Source organism: Apodemus sylvaticus, chromosome 19 (genome assembly GCF_947179515.1).
Source record: "Apodemus sylvaticus chromosome 19, mApoSyl1.1, whole genome shotgun sequence".
Lineage (NCBI taxonomy): Eukaryota > Metazoa > Chordata > Mammalia > Rodentia > Muridae > Apodemus > Apodemus sylvaticus.
This window is the reverse complement of record NC_067490.1, coordinates 6,789,727-6,806,344: the sequence shown is the minus strand read 5'-3', so window position 1 is coordinate 6,806,344 and position 16,618 is coordinate 6,789,727. Positions and strand designations below refer to the sequence as shown.

Genomic DNA, 16,618 nt, shown 5'->3' with positions numbered 1-16,618 from the left:
AAACGGGCTCAGGAGCGGAGATAACTGCGTGAGGAACAAGGAGCTGCGATTCTGGTCTCATCATCTTTGACCTAGTAATTCCACAGGGGCAAATTTATCTTTAGAAAGTGACACAGAAGGACAGAGCTGTGTCTGCAGAGAGGTTAGCTCTGTTCCCTGAGCACAGAGAGGCCCTGCCCTGTGAGATAATGTCCAATACAAGGATTAGGTGTAGTTACCTGGTGGTATCTATGGCAGTCCGACTCTTCAGATCACATCTACCTACTTTTAGATTTTTTTGCCACATCACAATTTTTTTTTTAATTACAGATTTTTTTTTCAAAAAAAAAAAAAAAGATTGAAGCCGGGCAATGGTGGCGCATGCCTTTAATCCCAGCACTTGGGAGGCAGAGGCAGTCAGATTTCTGAGTTCGAGGCCAGCCTGGTCTACAGAGTGAGTTCCAGGACAGCCAGGGCTACACAGAGAAACCCTGTCTCTGAGGGAAAAAAAATAAAGATTATTTTATTTTATTATTGTTGAGGTTTCACTCTTGTCCAGGTTGATTTTCAAACTGTGGGCTCTAAATGATGCTCCCCCCCCCCATCCTGAGACTACTGTCCCATCATGCACAGTTAACTTAAAAAAAAAAATCAAATAGCCAGGTGGTGGTGGCGCATGCCTATGATCCCAGCACTCTGGGAGGCAGAGGCAGGCGGATTTCTGAGTTCGAGGCCAGCCTGGTCTACAGAGTGAGTCCCAGGACAGCCAGGGCTACACACAGAAACCCTGTCTCGAAAAAACAAAAAAATAAATAAATAAAAAATAAAATAAAATAGACTACAGAGAAGGAAAACAAAAACAAAAACCATAGCGCTTCACAGATGCTAAAGGTACTGACTTGTAAAACTCTGGACGCAATACTATGTGGTAGGGTTACAATAAAAACATCTCGAAGTCCACAGGTCTAAAGACTCTAAAATACAACAACAAGCCTATAGAGGAATGCGCAGAGACCAAGGTAAGACCTGTAATACTCAGGCTGAACGCAGCTAGCAGCTTGCCTCCCTTGTGTCTCTTGTGATGTTTACAGGCTGCTCGCATCTCACCAGAAAACAAGATGATGCATCAGAACTCAAGATGGAAGGGATTAACAGTGCAAGGCCATATTAGATCCCAAAGGGCAGAGCGGTTCAAGTTGGGACTGAAGGAGCAGGGCTCGTAGACTGAGCCTCTCAGGAGGGACAACATTTGAATGAGGGTAGCCTAAAAAAACTATGCAGGGATTCTCTAACAGATACAAGAAGGAAGAAGATGAAAGAAAGGAAAAAAGGAAAAAAGAAAGAAGAAAGAAAGAAAGGATGGATGGAAAAAGCTCTCAAGTGTGTAATGTAAAGAGGTCTCCACCCACGAGTAGACCAGAAACTGCTCTACAAATCTTATCCCCAGAGGCTGCCCCTCACAAACATGGCCGCTGCAGGAGGCACTTGCCCCTCAATAAGATGGCGACTGCAGTAGCCCCGCCTCCTTCCGCCGCTCCAGCCAATGAAAAATAAGCACGAGGACCTGCGCGTGCGCAGTGGGACTTAGTGGGCTGGTCCGGCGCCGGGGGAACACAGCAAGCAATATGACTAAAAAGAAGCGGGAGAATCTTGGCGTCGCTCAGGAGGTGAGGGGGAGAAGTCGGGTTCGGGTGTCACGTGGTTAATCGCTGGGTTCCGACGCAGGGACGTCGATCCTGCCCGGCGGCTGCAAGGTCGAGGGCCAGAGGGAGGAAGCGAGGGCGACGTGGCTTTGGGAGAGGCTGTGAAGGGAGAGGGCCCAGAGAGCCTCCCCAGGTGAGGGGGCATGACCCGGAGGCGAGGGGTCACGATGAGGAAGGCAGTGATTAGAGAGGCTAGGGGCTGAGAATCCAGAGGTCAGGGAGCCTCCCAGGGACAAGTGGGTACCAGGGTGTTAGGGAGCTGTAGGTGAGGGGACCGTCATGGAGCTAAGACTCAAGGATGAGGGTATATTATACCAGTATATTATCCAGTATATTGCTAGTGGCTTAAACATCTCCAGAGATGGGAAGTTCTTCCTGTGGGATATCAAGCTTGTAGCTTGCGTATTACTTTGAGACTCTTGGGAAATCCGCAGAGATTCCTAGAATTGATGTTAGGGAAGGCCTTTAAAAGTTTGTCATGCACGGAAAGAAAGCCCTCTGATGCATGTTTGGCTTGCATGCTCAATGAATCTTTGCATGCCTGCCATGTTTGTATAGATGAGGGTCTACGTGGAACTCAGGGGCTGGGTAGGGTGGTGCACGGTTAAAGTCCCGGGACTCAGAGATCTAAGGCTGTCAATCAAAGCCAGCTTGGGATACCGAGCCACACCGTGCCCTAGAGAGGAAAAGGAAACGAAAAAGGTGGAAGCCAGCTTAAAGTGGTGAGGGTGATAGAGCAGAGAGGGATGCTCAGGTGGGCTTCCCGGAAGTGGGGACTCGGTTCCTCTCAGTTATAACGAAGGCACGTTCAGCCTGGGCTTTTAGGCCACAAGTGTTTCAGCACATCTAGGAATGCTTGTAGATGATAGATAGCCTCAGGCTTCGGAGTGAAAATACTCAGGCTTCGATGTCGAAATATTGGACAACCCTGGGGGCCTCCTCCCAGAGGCTACCCACCTACTCAATGGTTCTCAAAGACTCACCGTAGAACTTGCAGAACTGGAGGGAGGTATGACCATTTCTTCCATCCCAGTAGGACCTGAGCGCGTGTTTTAGATAAGCTATGCGTGTCCATGCTAACGCAGGTGTGGTGCGTGACTGTCCTCAGAGCTGAGCAACCTACATCTAAGGAAGTTCAGCTGTGCCTGCCTGCAAAAGGCTGATCCCAGCTGCGACTGTTTAGTCTTGGAGGGCTGGGGATGGTCACAGACTCTCACCGGAAGTGTCTAGCCTCTCCCGATACCAGCCGTTGTGTGCACCTCTGATTTAATCGTACATGGCCTCAGGGCAGGCTAGAGGAGGCAGCTCCATTTCAGTAGCTGTGGAGAAGCCCTCACCCCTGTTGGGTAAAGAAAGGTCTTCCAAGTGTGGTCTGTTGGGGGAGGAGCGCCCACACCCCCGTAGGTAGCCCCTCACTCATTCTCTAAAGAAGTCCAGTAAACTCACTAGGGTGAACTTAGTCAGAATCATACCTTAGTTCATCCTTGGGACCTTTGGAGGATAGGTAGTCATTGCTTATGTCTCTCCCTGGGAAGGGATTTTAGCAACAGGAGATGGTTATAGTAGCACCGCCTCCCTGCCTGGGTGTTGGTCTGCTTGGTAGGTTAAAAAACAAACAATAAAAATAAAAAAGTAGGTGGGATTGTGAATGGCCTTCTAATAAAAAACAAAAACAAAAACAAAAAAAAAAAAAAAACAAAACTAAAGCGTTCATGGTGAAATAGGCCGGCAATATCCATGCAGGGGGATAGACTTGATAGCCTGTATTAGAACACGGTGAGCTGCTATAACAGAAACCCCCAAACTCAGAAGCTTCAAGAATGCAAAAGCCCTGGAGCAGAGGGCAGTAGGCCTGTGTAGAAAAAGTGAACCAGGGCTGGTGAGATGGCTCACTGACTGCTCTTCTGAAGGTCCTGAGTTCAAATCCCAGCAACCACATGGTGGCTCACAACCATCTCGTAAAGAGATCTGATTACCTCTTCTGGGGCGTCTGAAGACACCTACAGTGTAGTCGCATATAATAAATAAATAATTTTTTTTTTTAAAAAGAGGGAACCAGTACCTAGTTTAGGCCTTGTGCCTAGGGTGCCACTTGCTGCAACTCTCTTCAGTCCCAGACTCCAGATTTGCCTCCTGGCTGTGGTGGATCTGTTGCCCTCAGATCATTGCCAGCATATTTGGAAAAGAAAGTGGCCACGTGCTGAAGCCACCCGAGAGCCACATTTCCAGCCGAGGCTGAGCGAGTGCGACTCTGCCCTATCTGAGCTGTCACGGCATAACAAATGTCCTTTTTATGGGCTTTCTAGTGCCATGATTTTTGCATTTTTGTGCTCTTTATTGGTGATTGTGCTACTCGAAGGGATCCGTAAGCACAGCGCTAAAGTGCTATCTGGTGTCACTCCAGGACTGTGGTGGGGCGATCGGATTGTTAGATAAACCGTTTTTCAGGCGTGAAACAACGGAGCACTCCGTGGTCCTTCGGGCAGTGAGTTCAATGCTAATGGGACTCGTCCAGTTATTAAATAAGATCTCTTTAACAGAGACACACATCATAGAACACTGTATGCGGACTAGGTGATGAAAATGTTGACCAAGCTTTAGAGAAGCCCAGCCCACTTCAGTATTTGCTAATTAATGTTTGCTCAGTTTTAAAGACTGTAAGTACTGGGCTGGGGAGATGGTTCAGTCGTTAAGAGCACGGGCTGTTCTTGCAGTGGACCAGGCTTGGCTCCCACCATCTCTTTACCTTCAGTTCAAGGGGATCCGATGTCTCTTTTGGCCTCTCTGGACACCAGACATGTATGTGGTACACAAACATATAAGTGAAACATTCGTCAAATATAATTAAATCTTGAAAAATATTTAACTATCATGGCTAGTTATGGTGACACATGCCTGTAATCCCAGTACTTTGGAAACGGGAAGATCAGGAGTTCAAGACCTCCAAAGCCCAACCCATGTTACATATGATCCTGACCCAAGACACAAACAAAATAGAGCAACCATATAATCTGTCTGAATACGAAAGCAGCCATGGACAGTATGAGTGTAGCAGCTTCGGTGAGACCTTATTTAAAGGTACTTGTGTGCTTAGGCTGAGATAGGATGCTCATGAGTCAGCGGATAGACAACAATAGTGAGAAAACCAAAACCCCCTTCTTCGTAAGAAGCAGCAGCAGTGGCATATGTTCAGTCCACAGCCCTTCTCTTGCCAGGGTTCTGTCATCTTATCAGCAAGATTAGGACCATGTATGTTCTTCCTCAGAGAGAGAATAGAGGAGTGCCCATTGCCTTAAGGACTCTGGGCCCAGACTGCCCACTTTCTATTTGTACAAACCAAGGTGTACTCCCCACTACCTGCCAGGGCAGCTGGGAACAGGCTGGGTTCAGCAGCTAAGCGGCCACACGCTCAGCTGCAGTCTGCTGACCAGGGGAGACGTCGCCGCCATGGAGTAGGGAGATCTCCCTGTAGAGTGCTCCTCCTCACCATGTGCCTGGTGTAAGGTGGCCAAGGACAGACAGCTGCTCCGTCATCTCCCCGACCATCTAAATCTATCCCCTTACTGCTTTCGTTTCCACATGTCAGGCTCACACAGATCAATCAATCAATCAATCATCTATCTATCTATCTACTTACCTTCATTTCCACATGTCAAACTCACACAGATCAATCAGTCATTCATCCATCCATCTATCTATCTTAGTGTTTTATATGGGAACGGATCTACCCATTTTGCAGTCTTACGCATGGTAGTGGCTGGCTAGCTTTTTGTCAAGTTGACACAAACTAGGGACAACTAAGAAAGATCTTCAAGAAATTGCTTCCTTCACATTGGCACATGGGCAAATCTGTGGGGCATTTTCTTGAGGAATGATTTGAAGTGGGAGGACTCAGCCCACTGTGAGCAGGTGGTCTGGGGTTCTATAAGAAAGCAAGCTGAGCAAGCCAGGGGTTGCAAACTTGTAGTCAGCACCTTCCATGGTCTCTGCATCAGCTCCTGCCTCCAGGTTCCTGCCTCATGTTCCCTTCATGATGGACTGTAAACCTTAAGTTGAAATGAATCCTTTCCTCCCAGTTTCTTTCGGTCATGTTGTTTGCCACAGCAACAGAAGAGCAAACCAGAGCGGAACTTGGTACCAAGATCATGGGTTACTTGGATGGCAGACCTGACCATATTGTTTAGGGAGGATTGTGGAGGCATTTGGAACCCTGGGCTGGACATACTATTAGTGATGAAAGCTTAGTGAGCTGTCTGTGGGAGCCTGGAAGATAACCAGGAGCGCACAGACCATGAAGACCTGGCTCGTAACATTTCAGGGCAAATACAAGACTCAGTCAGGACTGACTGGAGGCTGCTTTGTATTGAGAATGTGTAGCTCTGGTCAGCTGTGATTTAACAAGAGACCGGCACAGTAGGCAAGCCCTCTAGCGCTGAGCTATATTGCCATCACATTTTACCCCTCAGTCACACCATTCTTAGAGATGTTAGCATGGGTGTTTTAAACATTGGTAAATATGCAGATGTATAAGGACGTCTGAGAGTATAGGTATTTTCAATTTTGTCTCTAAGATGTCTTTCTGCTGGGATATTCAAGGTGTTGGAACCTGTAACCCTGGGCCTTCGCAGAGAGACCTGGCATCTGGCTGTTTCTCTGCTTCCTCTTCTGTTGCCCCCAGCGGGTCTTGAGTATTGAATGTGCACTGGTGCTCTGTAGCAGTAGATATTGTCCTCTTATTAAAAGTCGTGCGCTCAGAGCTAGTGAAGTGGTGATTTAATCAGAAATGTTTGTTAATCTGACGAGTGCAATAAAAGCCCACAAGTGAGATCTCAGCACCTGCAAACTGCCCTCCCTTACTTGTTATAATGCAGCAATTACCAAGCAGGTGGCCCTCACCCGAGGGTGGCCATGGGCCAGCTGTGCCAGGTGGTCGCCCCTAGGGTAGCCAGACTCCCTCTCCAACTCTGCTTCCGGTGAGACTCGGGCAGAAACCACTGTGTGTTAGGTTCTGAGCGAGAGAAGTCACCACCCCAAAATGGACAGGGAGAGATCGGCCTGATCGGAAACTTGCTTGCATTTTGAACTGATAGTGGCTGGCCCGCAGCCTTCGGCCACTTGGCCTTCAGTACTAAATATGAGGCTCTGCTGCCTCCACCCTTTTGCGGCACCAGCATTCGAACCCAGTGCCTTCTGCATGCTTGGAAGGTGCTCTGCTGAGCTATGTCCACAGCCGGCATCTTGAAGGAGATAACTTGCCTAGATTTGGTCCCTAGTACACAAATCTTATCCTTTTGGAAAGTTTTTTTTCTATTGAGTTTCAGAAGACTGGCGTGTGTGTCTTAATGCACATGGGAATGATGGCTATGCATGTACCCTGGTTCCGAAGAGCACTCTGTTCAGTAGCTAGTACTTAATAGCAGGGCTAGTGTTTCTGCATACCCTCAACTGTGTCCATAGTCAGAAGACAGCTAGCTGCCATACAGCTCAGACATCACAGTCACCCATAAATCAAGACTCTTTTTTTTTTGTTTTGTTTTGGTTTGGTTTTTGTTTGTTTGTTTGTTTGTTTTTTTGAGACAGGGTTTCTCTGTATAGCCCTGGCTGTCCTGGAACTCACTCTGTAGACCAGGCTGGCCTCGAACTCAGAAATCCGCCTGCCTCTGCCTCCCAGAGTGCTGGGATTATAGGCGTGCGCCACCACTGCTAAATCAAGACTCTTAAATAGCCAAGCATAAACTCCCAGGAGTCTCCCAGATGACATCTGGAACATCTCATTGCCCGAAGCTGAGTTGTGCGTGACCCTGGCTGTCAACAGACTTTTTTCCAACATTGCAGTGGAGGTGATCTGAGCAGAAGGACGGGTGTCAGCGCCTGGCTGGCCAGCTAACTGGGATAAAAGCACGTGGGAAGCAGCTAGTAAGTGTTCCCTGGCTCTCAGCAGACTGAGGACAGGACAGGTAGAGGCTTCGGGAAAGACATGGGTTAGCCTGTGTGAACTGTGACCACTGTTAGTCTAGGAATCCTAGGGTGTGCATGAGCTGGAGAAAGTCCCCAGTCTCCTGCGACAGGGCGAGAGGCAGTGTCCTGGCTGGCAGTACTTACCCAGCTGGCATAAGTGGCAGGAGGCAGTGTTGATTCCACGTGGGTGTGGAGTTGGGGTCGGGCACGAACATGGAGCTGTCTTGCTGGGAGAGTCTGGCATGTGGGCCGTGCAGCGCCTGCTGACCATTAAATGAGCCTCACCTGCTCAGGTGGAAGCGACAGGTCGCTATTGGACAGGTGATTCTCTCTGCAGCCTGCATCTGGCACCGCTCCACTTAACGGGGGTCAGGAGACTAAAACCTCATTACCTAACACGGCTGGATGTCAGCATGTGTGGAGTGGCTGTTTGCCAGCGTCTTAATTAATGAATTCATAAGGCACGGGGCGGATGCCAGCTCTTGAAAAGTGCTTTGAGCCTTTCAGCGATGGAGAAGCTTTTGCCAGTTTATCAAAAAATAGATCTGGGGAGAAAGAAAAGAAACCAAACCCCAGATTCCATTTTGGCCCAGAGCAGCTGAAGGCTTAGGGCAAGGTCTGGCCTGCAGGGTGACTTCCAAAGCTGCGTGGCCCCTCCCTGGGCTGACTCCAGCAGCTCTCCTGGACCACGACAGCCTTCATCCTCATGAGCTGGGGTGGGATTAGTGTTCAGATGGGTGGTCCCCTTGGCTGTCATTCGTCACCTGTGACATACTGGGAGGCTCATTTTCTTCCCCTGCTCTGCCTGGAAGAGAAACTTCACACCAGGCCTATTGATCTGGGGCTCTGGTGGTTCGCTTTCTTACCTACAGTTCTGAGAGTCTCCTCCACGGGAAAATATCACTTAAGCAATGTCATGGGGATCAGCCATTTAGGTTGGAAGCTGGTTACCTGGGAGATAAGATACATTGTCCCCTGTGACATGGCTGTGTGGCTTGGAGGCCACAGATGGAAAGCCCCAGTGGTATTGCCAGGGACCATCTGGGTAGGCGGTCTATCGCCTTTACCCATTACAGTAAACATCCCAGGCCTCCTGATGTGTGAAAATGAGTGGATTTCTTGGACCAGCTTCCCAGGCAGTGAATTAGAAGAGGAGGAAGCTTTGATGCCCTTTGGGGATGGGGAGGGAGAGGGTTTACCAGGCACTGCTAGCCCACACACTTCCTTCTCCAAACTCGATGTGTTTTGTGTGCATTTGGGAGGCTACTTTGACAGTGTGGCAATGTGGGGGAGGGCGTTTGTGAAGGGATAGGCAGCTTAGTCTGAAGGCAGACGCCAGGCTCCTGGCGCCTCTGTCTCCCAGCACATGGATTGCAGGCAGGCCCTTCCAGGCAGCGCATCTGTTGTGTGAAAGGAGACCCAGCACAGCCAGGCACAAGGTCATTCTGAGTAGACGATCTGTTGAAACCAGACCGACAGACTTCCACGGGTTCAGGGAGCCGTGCTTGACTCTGGTTCTGAATGTCTCCCGTCCTTGTTGGTCGTGGACGTTTTCACGAAGGGTGCATGCTGGAGAAGCCTGGAGGAAGGCGCACCGACCAGGACCTAGTCCCACCACCTTCCAGCGGTATAGCCTTTGCCGGGCTGCTGGCCGTCTCTGCTGGGAGCTGGTTCTCTGCACGGCAGTGACAGCCCCTTCGCAAGGTGGATGCAAAGTCAGACCAAGAGTCACCGCTTTCTACTGTGGGGTGATGGGGTTCGGGGACACGCCTGGATAAACTGCTTCCATACTGTAAGAAGTCTACCTGTCTGTAAGGTGTGGACTCTGGTTGTCTGCCCTCCTCTGTGAGGAATGTCTAGAACAGAGCCTGGCACCTGGGCAGTGCTGCAGATGTGTTCCAGGTGTTGTATCCACCTTGTGGGCTCTTGGTTCCCAGCGTTGCTCCTTATGTCCTCATCCAGACCCAGGACACCATCTAAGTCCTCAGTACCCAGCCAGCTCCTGGACAGATGGGTGGGGCACACCCCAGAGCCACTGCCTGGGAGCCCCCAGGCAAGCCCTTTCCCAGCTTCCAGTCACAGCTGGCCAGAAGCTCCAAGGAGCCAAGGCCCTTGAGAGGCGGGAACCTCTTCCCAACCTAGAAAACAGAGTGGGCGGTGTGGCCTTGAACCCAGCCGCAGGGGAACCTCTGCCCTTTCCCAGTCAAGAGCCAGGCCTTCAGGTAGCTGCAGTGGCTGAGGCTGGGCCAGGCATTGCCTCCCCATGTCAGGTGCTCTGTTGAGTGAGTGTTGGATTCAATTTTTCACTCTCCTACTGAAGAGCCTGTGGCTCCTGCTGACTCTTGCTGTCAAAGGAATAAAAACTGCCCATGCTCCTGCGGCAGCCCTAGAGCTGGCACCCTGTGGGGCCTGACCTGACCTGTGCGGGGCAGCTGTCTGTGCAAGTGGCACGAGTTCCAGCCTCTGAGGAGCCTATTTGGAGCTTTGATTCCTGGAAGCTCCATCCTCTGAAAAGATGCCTCCTGGGGATTTCAAACGAATTTTACAGTTTCTCTTAACACAGTGGTTTTACAGTGCATAGGACCCCAGGGAGACTTGCCTAAAGCTCTGGGAGTAAGGCTATATTCCCGAGTCAGGGAGGGGACTGGGGCCGGGCTGTCCAGCCCCTCACCTGAAGCAGACAGTAGTGCCCAGAGCTGTGGGCTGGGGAGGGAAGCCCTGAGGAGGTCCTGACAGCCACTCTCAGCGGTTCTCCTGGCCTCTCCCTGCACTCTAAGCTGCACAGCTGGCTTGAGTCCTGCTCAGATGCAGACAGCCAATGGCCTCTTCTTACCCAGACTACAATGCAGGCCTCACGTGGAGTAACCATTCACCAGTCTTGAGGGTTGTGCCTTCCCCTCTCCACCATATCTGGTGCATTTCCCTTGCCTCCACAGACAGCTTTAGCTACTGCCCAGTCACTGTTGGGTCCAGGCTAGTCTGTTCTCCCGGGAACCAAACTGCTCCCTGGGGGCGTCTCAGTGCCAGAAGTTTGCTAGCTCAGGAACTCCAGCCACCCTTGTGTCTTAGAAGTCTGCCAGCCTGCTTAGCCCACTGGCTCCTCTTCCCTTTGATACCTCCTTGTTCTTGGGTGTACATATAGCACATGGATTTTTTTTTTTTTTTTTTTTTTTTTTTTTTTTTTTTTTTTTTTTTTGGTTTTTTGGATTTGTTTTTTTCAAGACAGGGTTTCTCTGTGTAGTCCTGGAACTCACTCTGTAGACCAGGCTGGCCTCAAACTCAGAAATCCGCCTGCCTCTGCCTCCTGAGTGCTGGGATTACAGGCATGTGCCACCACCGCCCGGCTGATGTTTCTTAATCTACCAGGGGACACCCATCTCCAGGGCCTTGTGGCCCCTTTAGTTCCAGGCAGCCTCAGCACTGAGTAGCCGGTGGCCGCTCTCTGCCAGGGAGCTGCTCTGGATGGCTTCCCTTTCCATTGGAAGAGTTCCCATCTTTTTGCCTGAACCTCTTTCTGCCACATCCCCAGGACACTCCTCCTACTCCCAGCCTTCTGGGTGCCAGGTCCCCTGTGCTGCCTGCATGTCCCACTGCCTCCCTGGGCCTCTGTTGGTCTCACCTGGCCTCTGCCATTTGAACCTATCCAAGTACCTCCCACCCCCCACCCCCAAAAAGATTACAGAGCTTGCCATGTGCCTCGTCCTGGGCCAGCTCATAGGCTGACTCAGGGTGGAGGCCCTGCTGTCCCCACTGCCCCTCTGTAGTCAAAGGACAGCCAGCTTCTGCCCAAGAGGCTCCCTCCCACTGCTGCCTGCCCATAGCAGCAGGGCTCCCCTGCCACCCTTGACCCCACTGCCCTCACAGTCGTCCTCTCGCCCCAGAGCCAGTGAGTGCCATTCTTTTAACAGCAGCTGGCACTAAACTCCACCTGTGTGAAGTGCTCTCCCAAGCTCATCCTTACCCTCACATCTCTGAGAAGTCTGTTGCCTGAGGCACAGACAGGCTTAAGGAGCCTGACATTCATTCACAAATGACAAGTGACCAGTTACAGCTGGAGACCTGTACTGCACCTCATGATATCCCATTTTTAAGCTTCCAGCTTTCAGTCCAACTGCTGACCCAGCCCTGACCCTACTCTTCTAGAACCTTCCTGAGATCTGTCTCCTTATTCTGACCCTAAAGCTCATGTCTGCTGGGCCTAGCTTCCTTTGGCCTAAGGGGAGTAAGAGAGGGACCCAAGGACTTCAAAACCAGCAGCAGTTAGTAGTGTTCAGCATAGTGTGTAAGAGAGCCAACTGAAAATTCTTGAAAGTCCCCTCTTTCTGTAAGGTCCATTTTCCGGTCTTTTCTTGCCCTTTGACCTGCCTTTTGTGTCAAGTCTGTTCTGCAGCCACCTCTGTGGCCCCCAGTCACATCCAAAATCAGCATTAGGACCATCCCTTCCTGCCTCACAGGCTGCTTCCTGGGCTCTACCCCATTGCTACAGTTTCTGACTCTGCTCTCTAGACCCTTTCTTTTTTTGTTTGTTTTTTGCTTTTTGAGACAGGGTTTGAACTCACTCTGTAGAGCAGGCTGGCCTCGAACTCAGAAATCCACCTGCCTCTGCCTCTCAAGTGCTGGGATTACAGGCGTGAGCCACCACGCCCGGCTGTCTAGACCCTTTCTAAGGATGAATCTGCTGCTTGCTAAAAAGCCTCCTTCAGGCTCAGCCCCCAGCCCCCAGGCAGTTGTAAAGAGAACTTACTATTTAGAAGGGAATCAGGACTGTCAGCAGCACATAAATATTCATAGAGGGAGGTCAGAACTGAGTCCCTAAAACCTTGATTTGTGTTCGCCCATTTAAGCTTCATTAAAAAGTGGCAAATGAAAGTGGGGATATTCAGTGTAACTGCTAATAAACTGGGCTTGTTCAGATAAAGGCCCCTGCCTGCCAGCCCCTCAGGCCCTGTCCAGAGCACAACGGCAGAAGAGCTTGGCCACAGCCTCTGCTGTAGGACTGCTCAGCACGCGTGCCTGGCCTTGCTGGGGCAATTACCACTTGTTTGGGCACCTGGGCACCTTCCAGAGGCATTCAGGGATGGAAATCCTTAACCTGATCCCTCCCCAGGCCCTGCCCAAAGAGCATCAGGGAGAACCGAACCTGGTCTAGACATCTGGAGCAGGCTGCATTAGCCGTGTGCAAGCACAGCTGGTTTCTTGTTTTAGCCCAGGGTTTTCAGAAGTCAGTAGCATAAACTCCTGACAGTTTGTCCCCAGCCCTTCAGTCCCTCCACACCGAGGTGCCACTCACTCCAGCCACAAATAGGAAGACTACAGACCAGGCCTTCTGGGTGGCAGGTGGCCGAAGAAGCTGAGAACTGAAGCATTCTTGGGGCCAGGCAGTCATGGTGGCCAGAAGTACCTATATCAGACTGTTGTCCCCAAGCCTGGCGCTCCTGTGTTCACCTCCCTACAGTGCAGTTCAAAGAAGGCTTATGACCTCTCTGGGGACTACCCAGTCTACTGACTGGGGCTGGTATTCATCAGCAGAAAAACAGTCCAGTTGCCCATGTGGTAGCCTGGACACTGCAGGCTATTCCCGCCCGTGGAGCCCTCCTGACTCCACTGCAGCCCCTCAAAAGGAGTTCATCTTTTTTGGACTCACCAAAGTAGCTGACCCAGGGTTGTCTGAGATGGCTATTGGCCAGGGAAGAAGGCAGAGGCCCAGGGACTTAACTTTCCTGATTCACAGCCCCTGACCAGTGGCCTGGCCCCTGACTCTGAGCTGCCCGCTTAAGAGGGAACATTCCTCCAGGGGTAGCTCCAATAGGGAGCAGGCCTGGGACTCCTCAGAGAAAAGATCCCATCTGGGGAACCCTTTCCTTCCACTTGCTGTCTCTCCTGGGGATGTCGTTAGGGTGGATGAAATCAGAGATGGAAAAAGAGTGTTACAAGGACCCAAGGCGCCTTCAACACACCTAGCCAGAGCCCACTGTAGACACCTGGAGAGCTGGTGAAGACCATGTGCAGGACACGGACACTGTGGATAGTCCTGCCTGGCACTTTACAAACCATTTCCTCACATCTTGGGTATTTTCTCTAGGATCACAGTTCTGAACTGACAAAGTACACAGGAGAAGGGACGTCTGGCGGATCGCCAGCTTTCAGGAGCTTAGCTACTTTGCCAATGAATTTTGATGACCTTGGTGACAGGCAACATTCCTGCCCAAGAGCCACCTCAGAGAGAAATAGGAGTGGTTTTAAGTTGCATTGTTTTGCCAATTTTTATTGATTCTCAGGAAAATGTCTAGTGACAACACAAACTGCACTGTTAGGATATCTACAAGGAAGCACCTTGACATTAACCCCTCCCGCCCCACGTGGAGGGAGCGCTTGGCACCGGGTACTGGCTCTGCAGTGCTTTTTCCCTTGAGTACACTATAGGGCAAGTGCTACAGGATGCCAGGCTCTGATGGAAACAACTGGGGTCCTGCTCTTGCCAGACACATCAGACCTGGGGTTCTGCTTCACTGTCAACCTGTCCCTGGTTTGGAGGGTCAGAGCAGGCGACAGTCACAGCTGTTACCCAGGACTCAGCCTGGCAGTTCAGCTTGAAGCACTCTGTCAACAGCAAAGCTGAGTGCTGCCCAGTACAGACAGGGTGCACAGGCAGGGTGGGGGACCTGGAGGTGAATCCCTCTGAAGTGTCAGTGTCAGGAATGCTGTGGAACTCTGCCTTTCTTGCTTTCAGATTGACGGGCTAGAGGAAAAGCTGTCTCAGTGTCGGAAGGACCTGGAGGCCTTGACCGTCCAGCTCTGCAGGGCAGAGCTGAGTCCTGAGGACAGGTAATACCTCTCTCCAGTCACAACCCTCTGAGCCAAGGCAGATGATCCCTACCTTTTGAGCTTCAGCTCCTATGCCTTAAGACCCTAGTTTATAACTTCCTTATTCAAAGCAGGTAAGAATTACTGCCTCTCTGATTAAGACAGGAAAAACTGGTCTGAACCATAAACTCCTTCCCCACAGGAGGTCTCTGGAGAAAGAGAAAAACACCCTCATGAACAAAGCCTCCAAGTATGGTAAGAAAGTTCCCTCCTGTTGCCAGCCTGCTCCTGGTACCTGGGAAGAAAATGTTTTTTTTTGGTTTTTGGTTGTTTTGTTTTGTTTTTTGTCCAAAGGAGGAAATATTAGTAAGAGGTCTGTATTCTTTGGGATGTCTGGGCCATGTCCAGAAGAAAGGCCATGTCCATAGACACTAGATTCTGCATCTCACATCCCACCCCACCAGAACAACCTTAGACTGGGCGTGGTAGAGGATGGTCCTTCCTTGGGGGAGGAGGGGGGAAGAAGCATTCTGTGGGTGAAGCAATGCTGCCACCTTCTGGGTGCTGGAAGCAGAGCCAGGTAGAGCCTAGTCCCCTTTGCCCTGGGTCTGCAGATGTGTCCCATCCCATCTCTACTTAGCCCAAAGCCAGCAGCAGTCCCCTTAGTCCACTGCAGTGGTGGCCAGGACATCGGTTTAGCCTTTGCAAGGTAGAACCTGTACACAGTGGTGATTAGGTAGGAATGTCCCTGAAGAATATCGGATGCTGTCTAGTGTACCTTCAGGCAGCAGGCATGCGGCTGTGGGAGCCCAAGCAGGCAGCGGCCGTCAGGGATGGGCTCACACACACTGCCCTGTGCTCACAGACAAGTGGTTGAGCAGGTCAGGCCTGCACTTAAGTCTAGGTCTAGCTAAAGGATTACGAGGGTCTGGGAAGATGGAGGACAGGGCCATGTTTTGGGGTGTGACAGTGGCTGGAAGGAGACATGACTTTTCATCAGAATGTCCATTCTGGGAAGCAGATGCAGCTAGGTGGGCCTCAGTATTCTGTTTTGTTCCCATTTTTTTCCTCCCAGAGAAGGAGTTAAAGGTGCTTCGACAAGAGAACCGGAAGAACATGCTCCTCTCGGTGGCCATCTTCACAGTCTTCGCCCTGCTCTATGCTTACTGGACCATGTGAGTCAACCATCTTCAGCCACGCAGGTTCCCTTCCTCTCCCATCCAGAGACTGGTTGGCCTTTCAAGCTCATGACCGAGGAGGGGCCTTTCCCTGTGGTTGTTCAGCAGCTGTAGCAGAAGGGCGTGGTACTGCTTCCTCCTTATTGCTTAGTAGAGGGGCAATAAAGAGCCCCAGGCTCTGCTGTCCGGTGAGTAAACATTTCCTGCTCACTAGGTGAGGGTTAGTAAGGGAGGCACTCTTGTCTCAAAGATGAAGGGATGTTCCAAAAGTCTCATGTACAATTCAGAAGGGAGGAGCCGTGCAGCTCGAGACTGCCCTGGGATTACTTGTGATTACCAGTGAAGAGTGTAGCATGCATGGGAAAAGGTGGCTTGGAGTGGAGGCTCCAGGGGAGTGCAGAATGATCTCTTCAGAGACAGGCAGGGCCAGGGAGGCCAACAAGAGCTATCTATGGCAATAGCCAGACTGACATGGTGACAAGAGCCAGTGAATATGATGGGACTGAGACTGAGGCGGCGGTGGCCAGTCAGGAGTAGCTGATGGATTCTACCCTAGCTCCACTCACAGTAGAGGGCCCTAAGGGAGAAGAACACTCGCTGCGAGTGCAGCAAGTGGCACTCAAGAGCCCGTCTAGTGCAAACAGGCTGTGACACAGTCTGCTGGAGGCGGTCCACCAATGGATGGGCAAGTGATGGGCTGCTGAGGGGATTCTCACCTGGAGCTCCCTGCACCGGCACCCTCAGTACAGACCGTGTCAATGTGTCAGAGTCAGCAGAAGACCCTTTCTCCTAGCCCTTGTCTAGTGACAGTAACTGGGCTGAAGCCTCTACTATGTTGGTCACACAGACTGATCCTGGACTGCCATGCAGTGAGCTGTGTGTTTATGCAAGAGAAGGAATGTGCCTCCCCACTCTCCTAGGGTGGTGGGCTCACTCACCCCTCAGTCCTGCTTTAAACAGGAACTGCACCTTCATGCCTTTGGGCTCCCTGTCTAG

General features: G+C 51.0%; 1 protein-coding gene across 1 annotated transcript; it reads left to right on the top strand.

The window, feature by feature from the left end:
- The first annotated feature begins 1,564 nt into the window (after window positions 1–1,564).
- Window positions 1,565–15,824, top strand: Ccdc167 (coiled-coil domain containing 167). Its single transcript, XM_052164567.1, has 4 exons — window positions 1,565–1,646; window positions 14,371–14,465; window positions 14,647–14,699; window positions 15,520–15,824. Exons 1-4 carry the CDS (start codon window positions 1,605–1,607, stop codon window positions 15,621–15,623), a joined length of 294 nt encoding a protein of 97 aa, XP_052020527.1. The 5' UTR covers window positions 1,565–1,604; the 3' UTR covers window positions 15,624–15,824.
- The last annotated feature ends 794 nt before the right edge of the window (window positions 15,825–16,618 follow it).

Coding starts and splice junctions, on each gene's coding strand:
- Ccdc167 (XM_052164567.1), top strand. CDS start 1,605: ATGACTAAAAAGAAGCGGGAGAATCTTGGCGTCGCTCAGGAG. Junction 1,647..14,370: donor ATCTTGGCGTCGCTCAGGAG/GTGAGGGGGAGA, acceptor TCTTGCTTTCAG/ATTGACGGGCTAGAGGAAAA. Junction 14,466..14,646: donor GAGCTGAGTCCTGAGGACAG/GTAATACCTCTC, acceptor CCTTCCCCACAG/GAGGTCTCTGGAGAAAGAGA.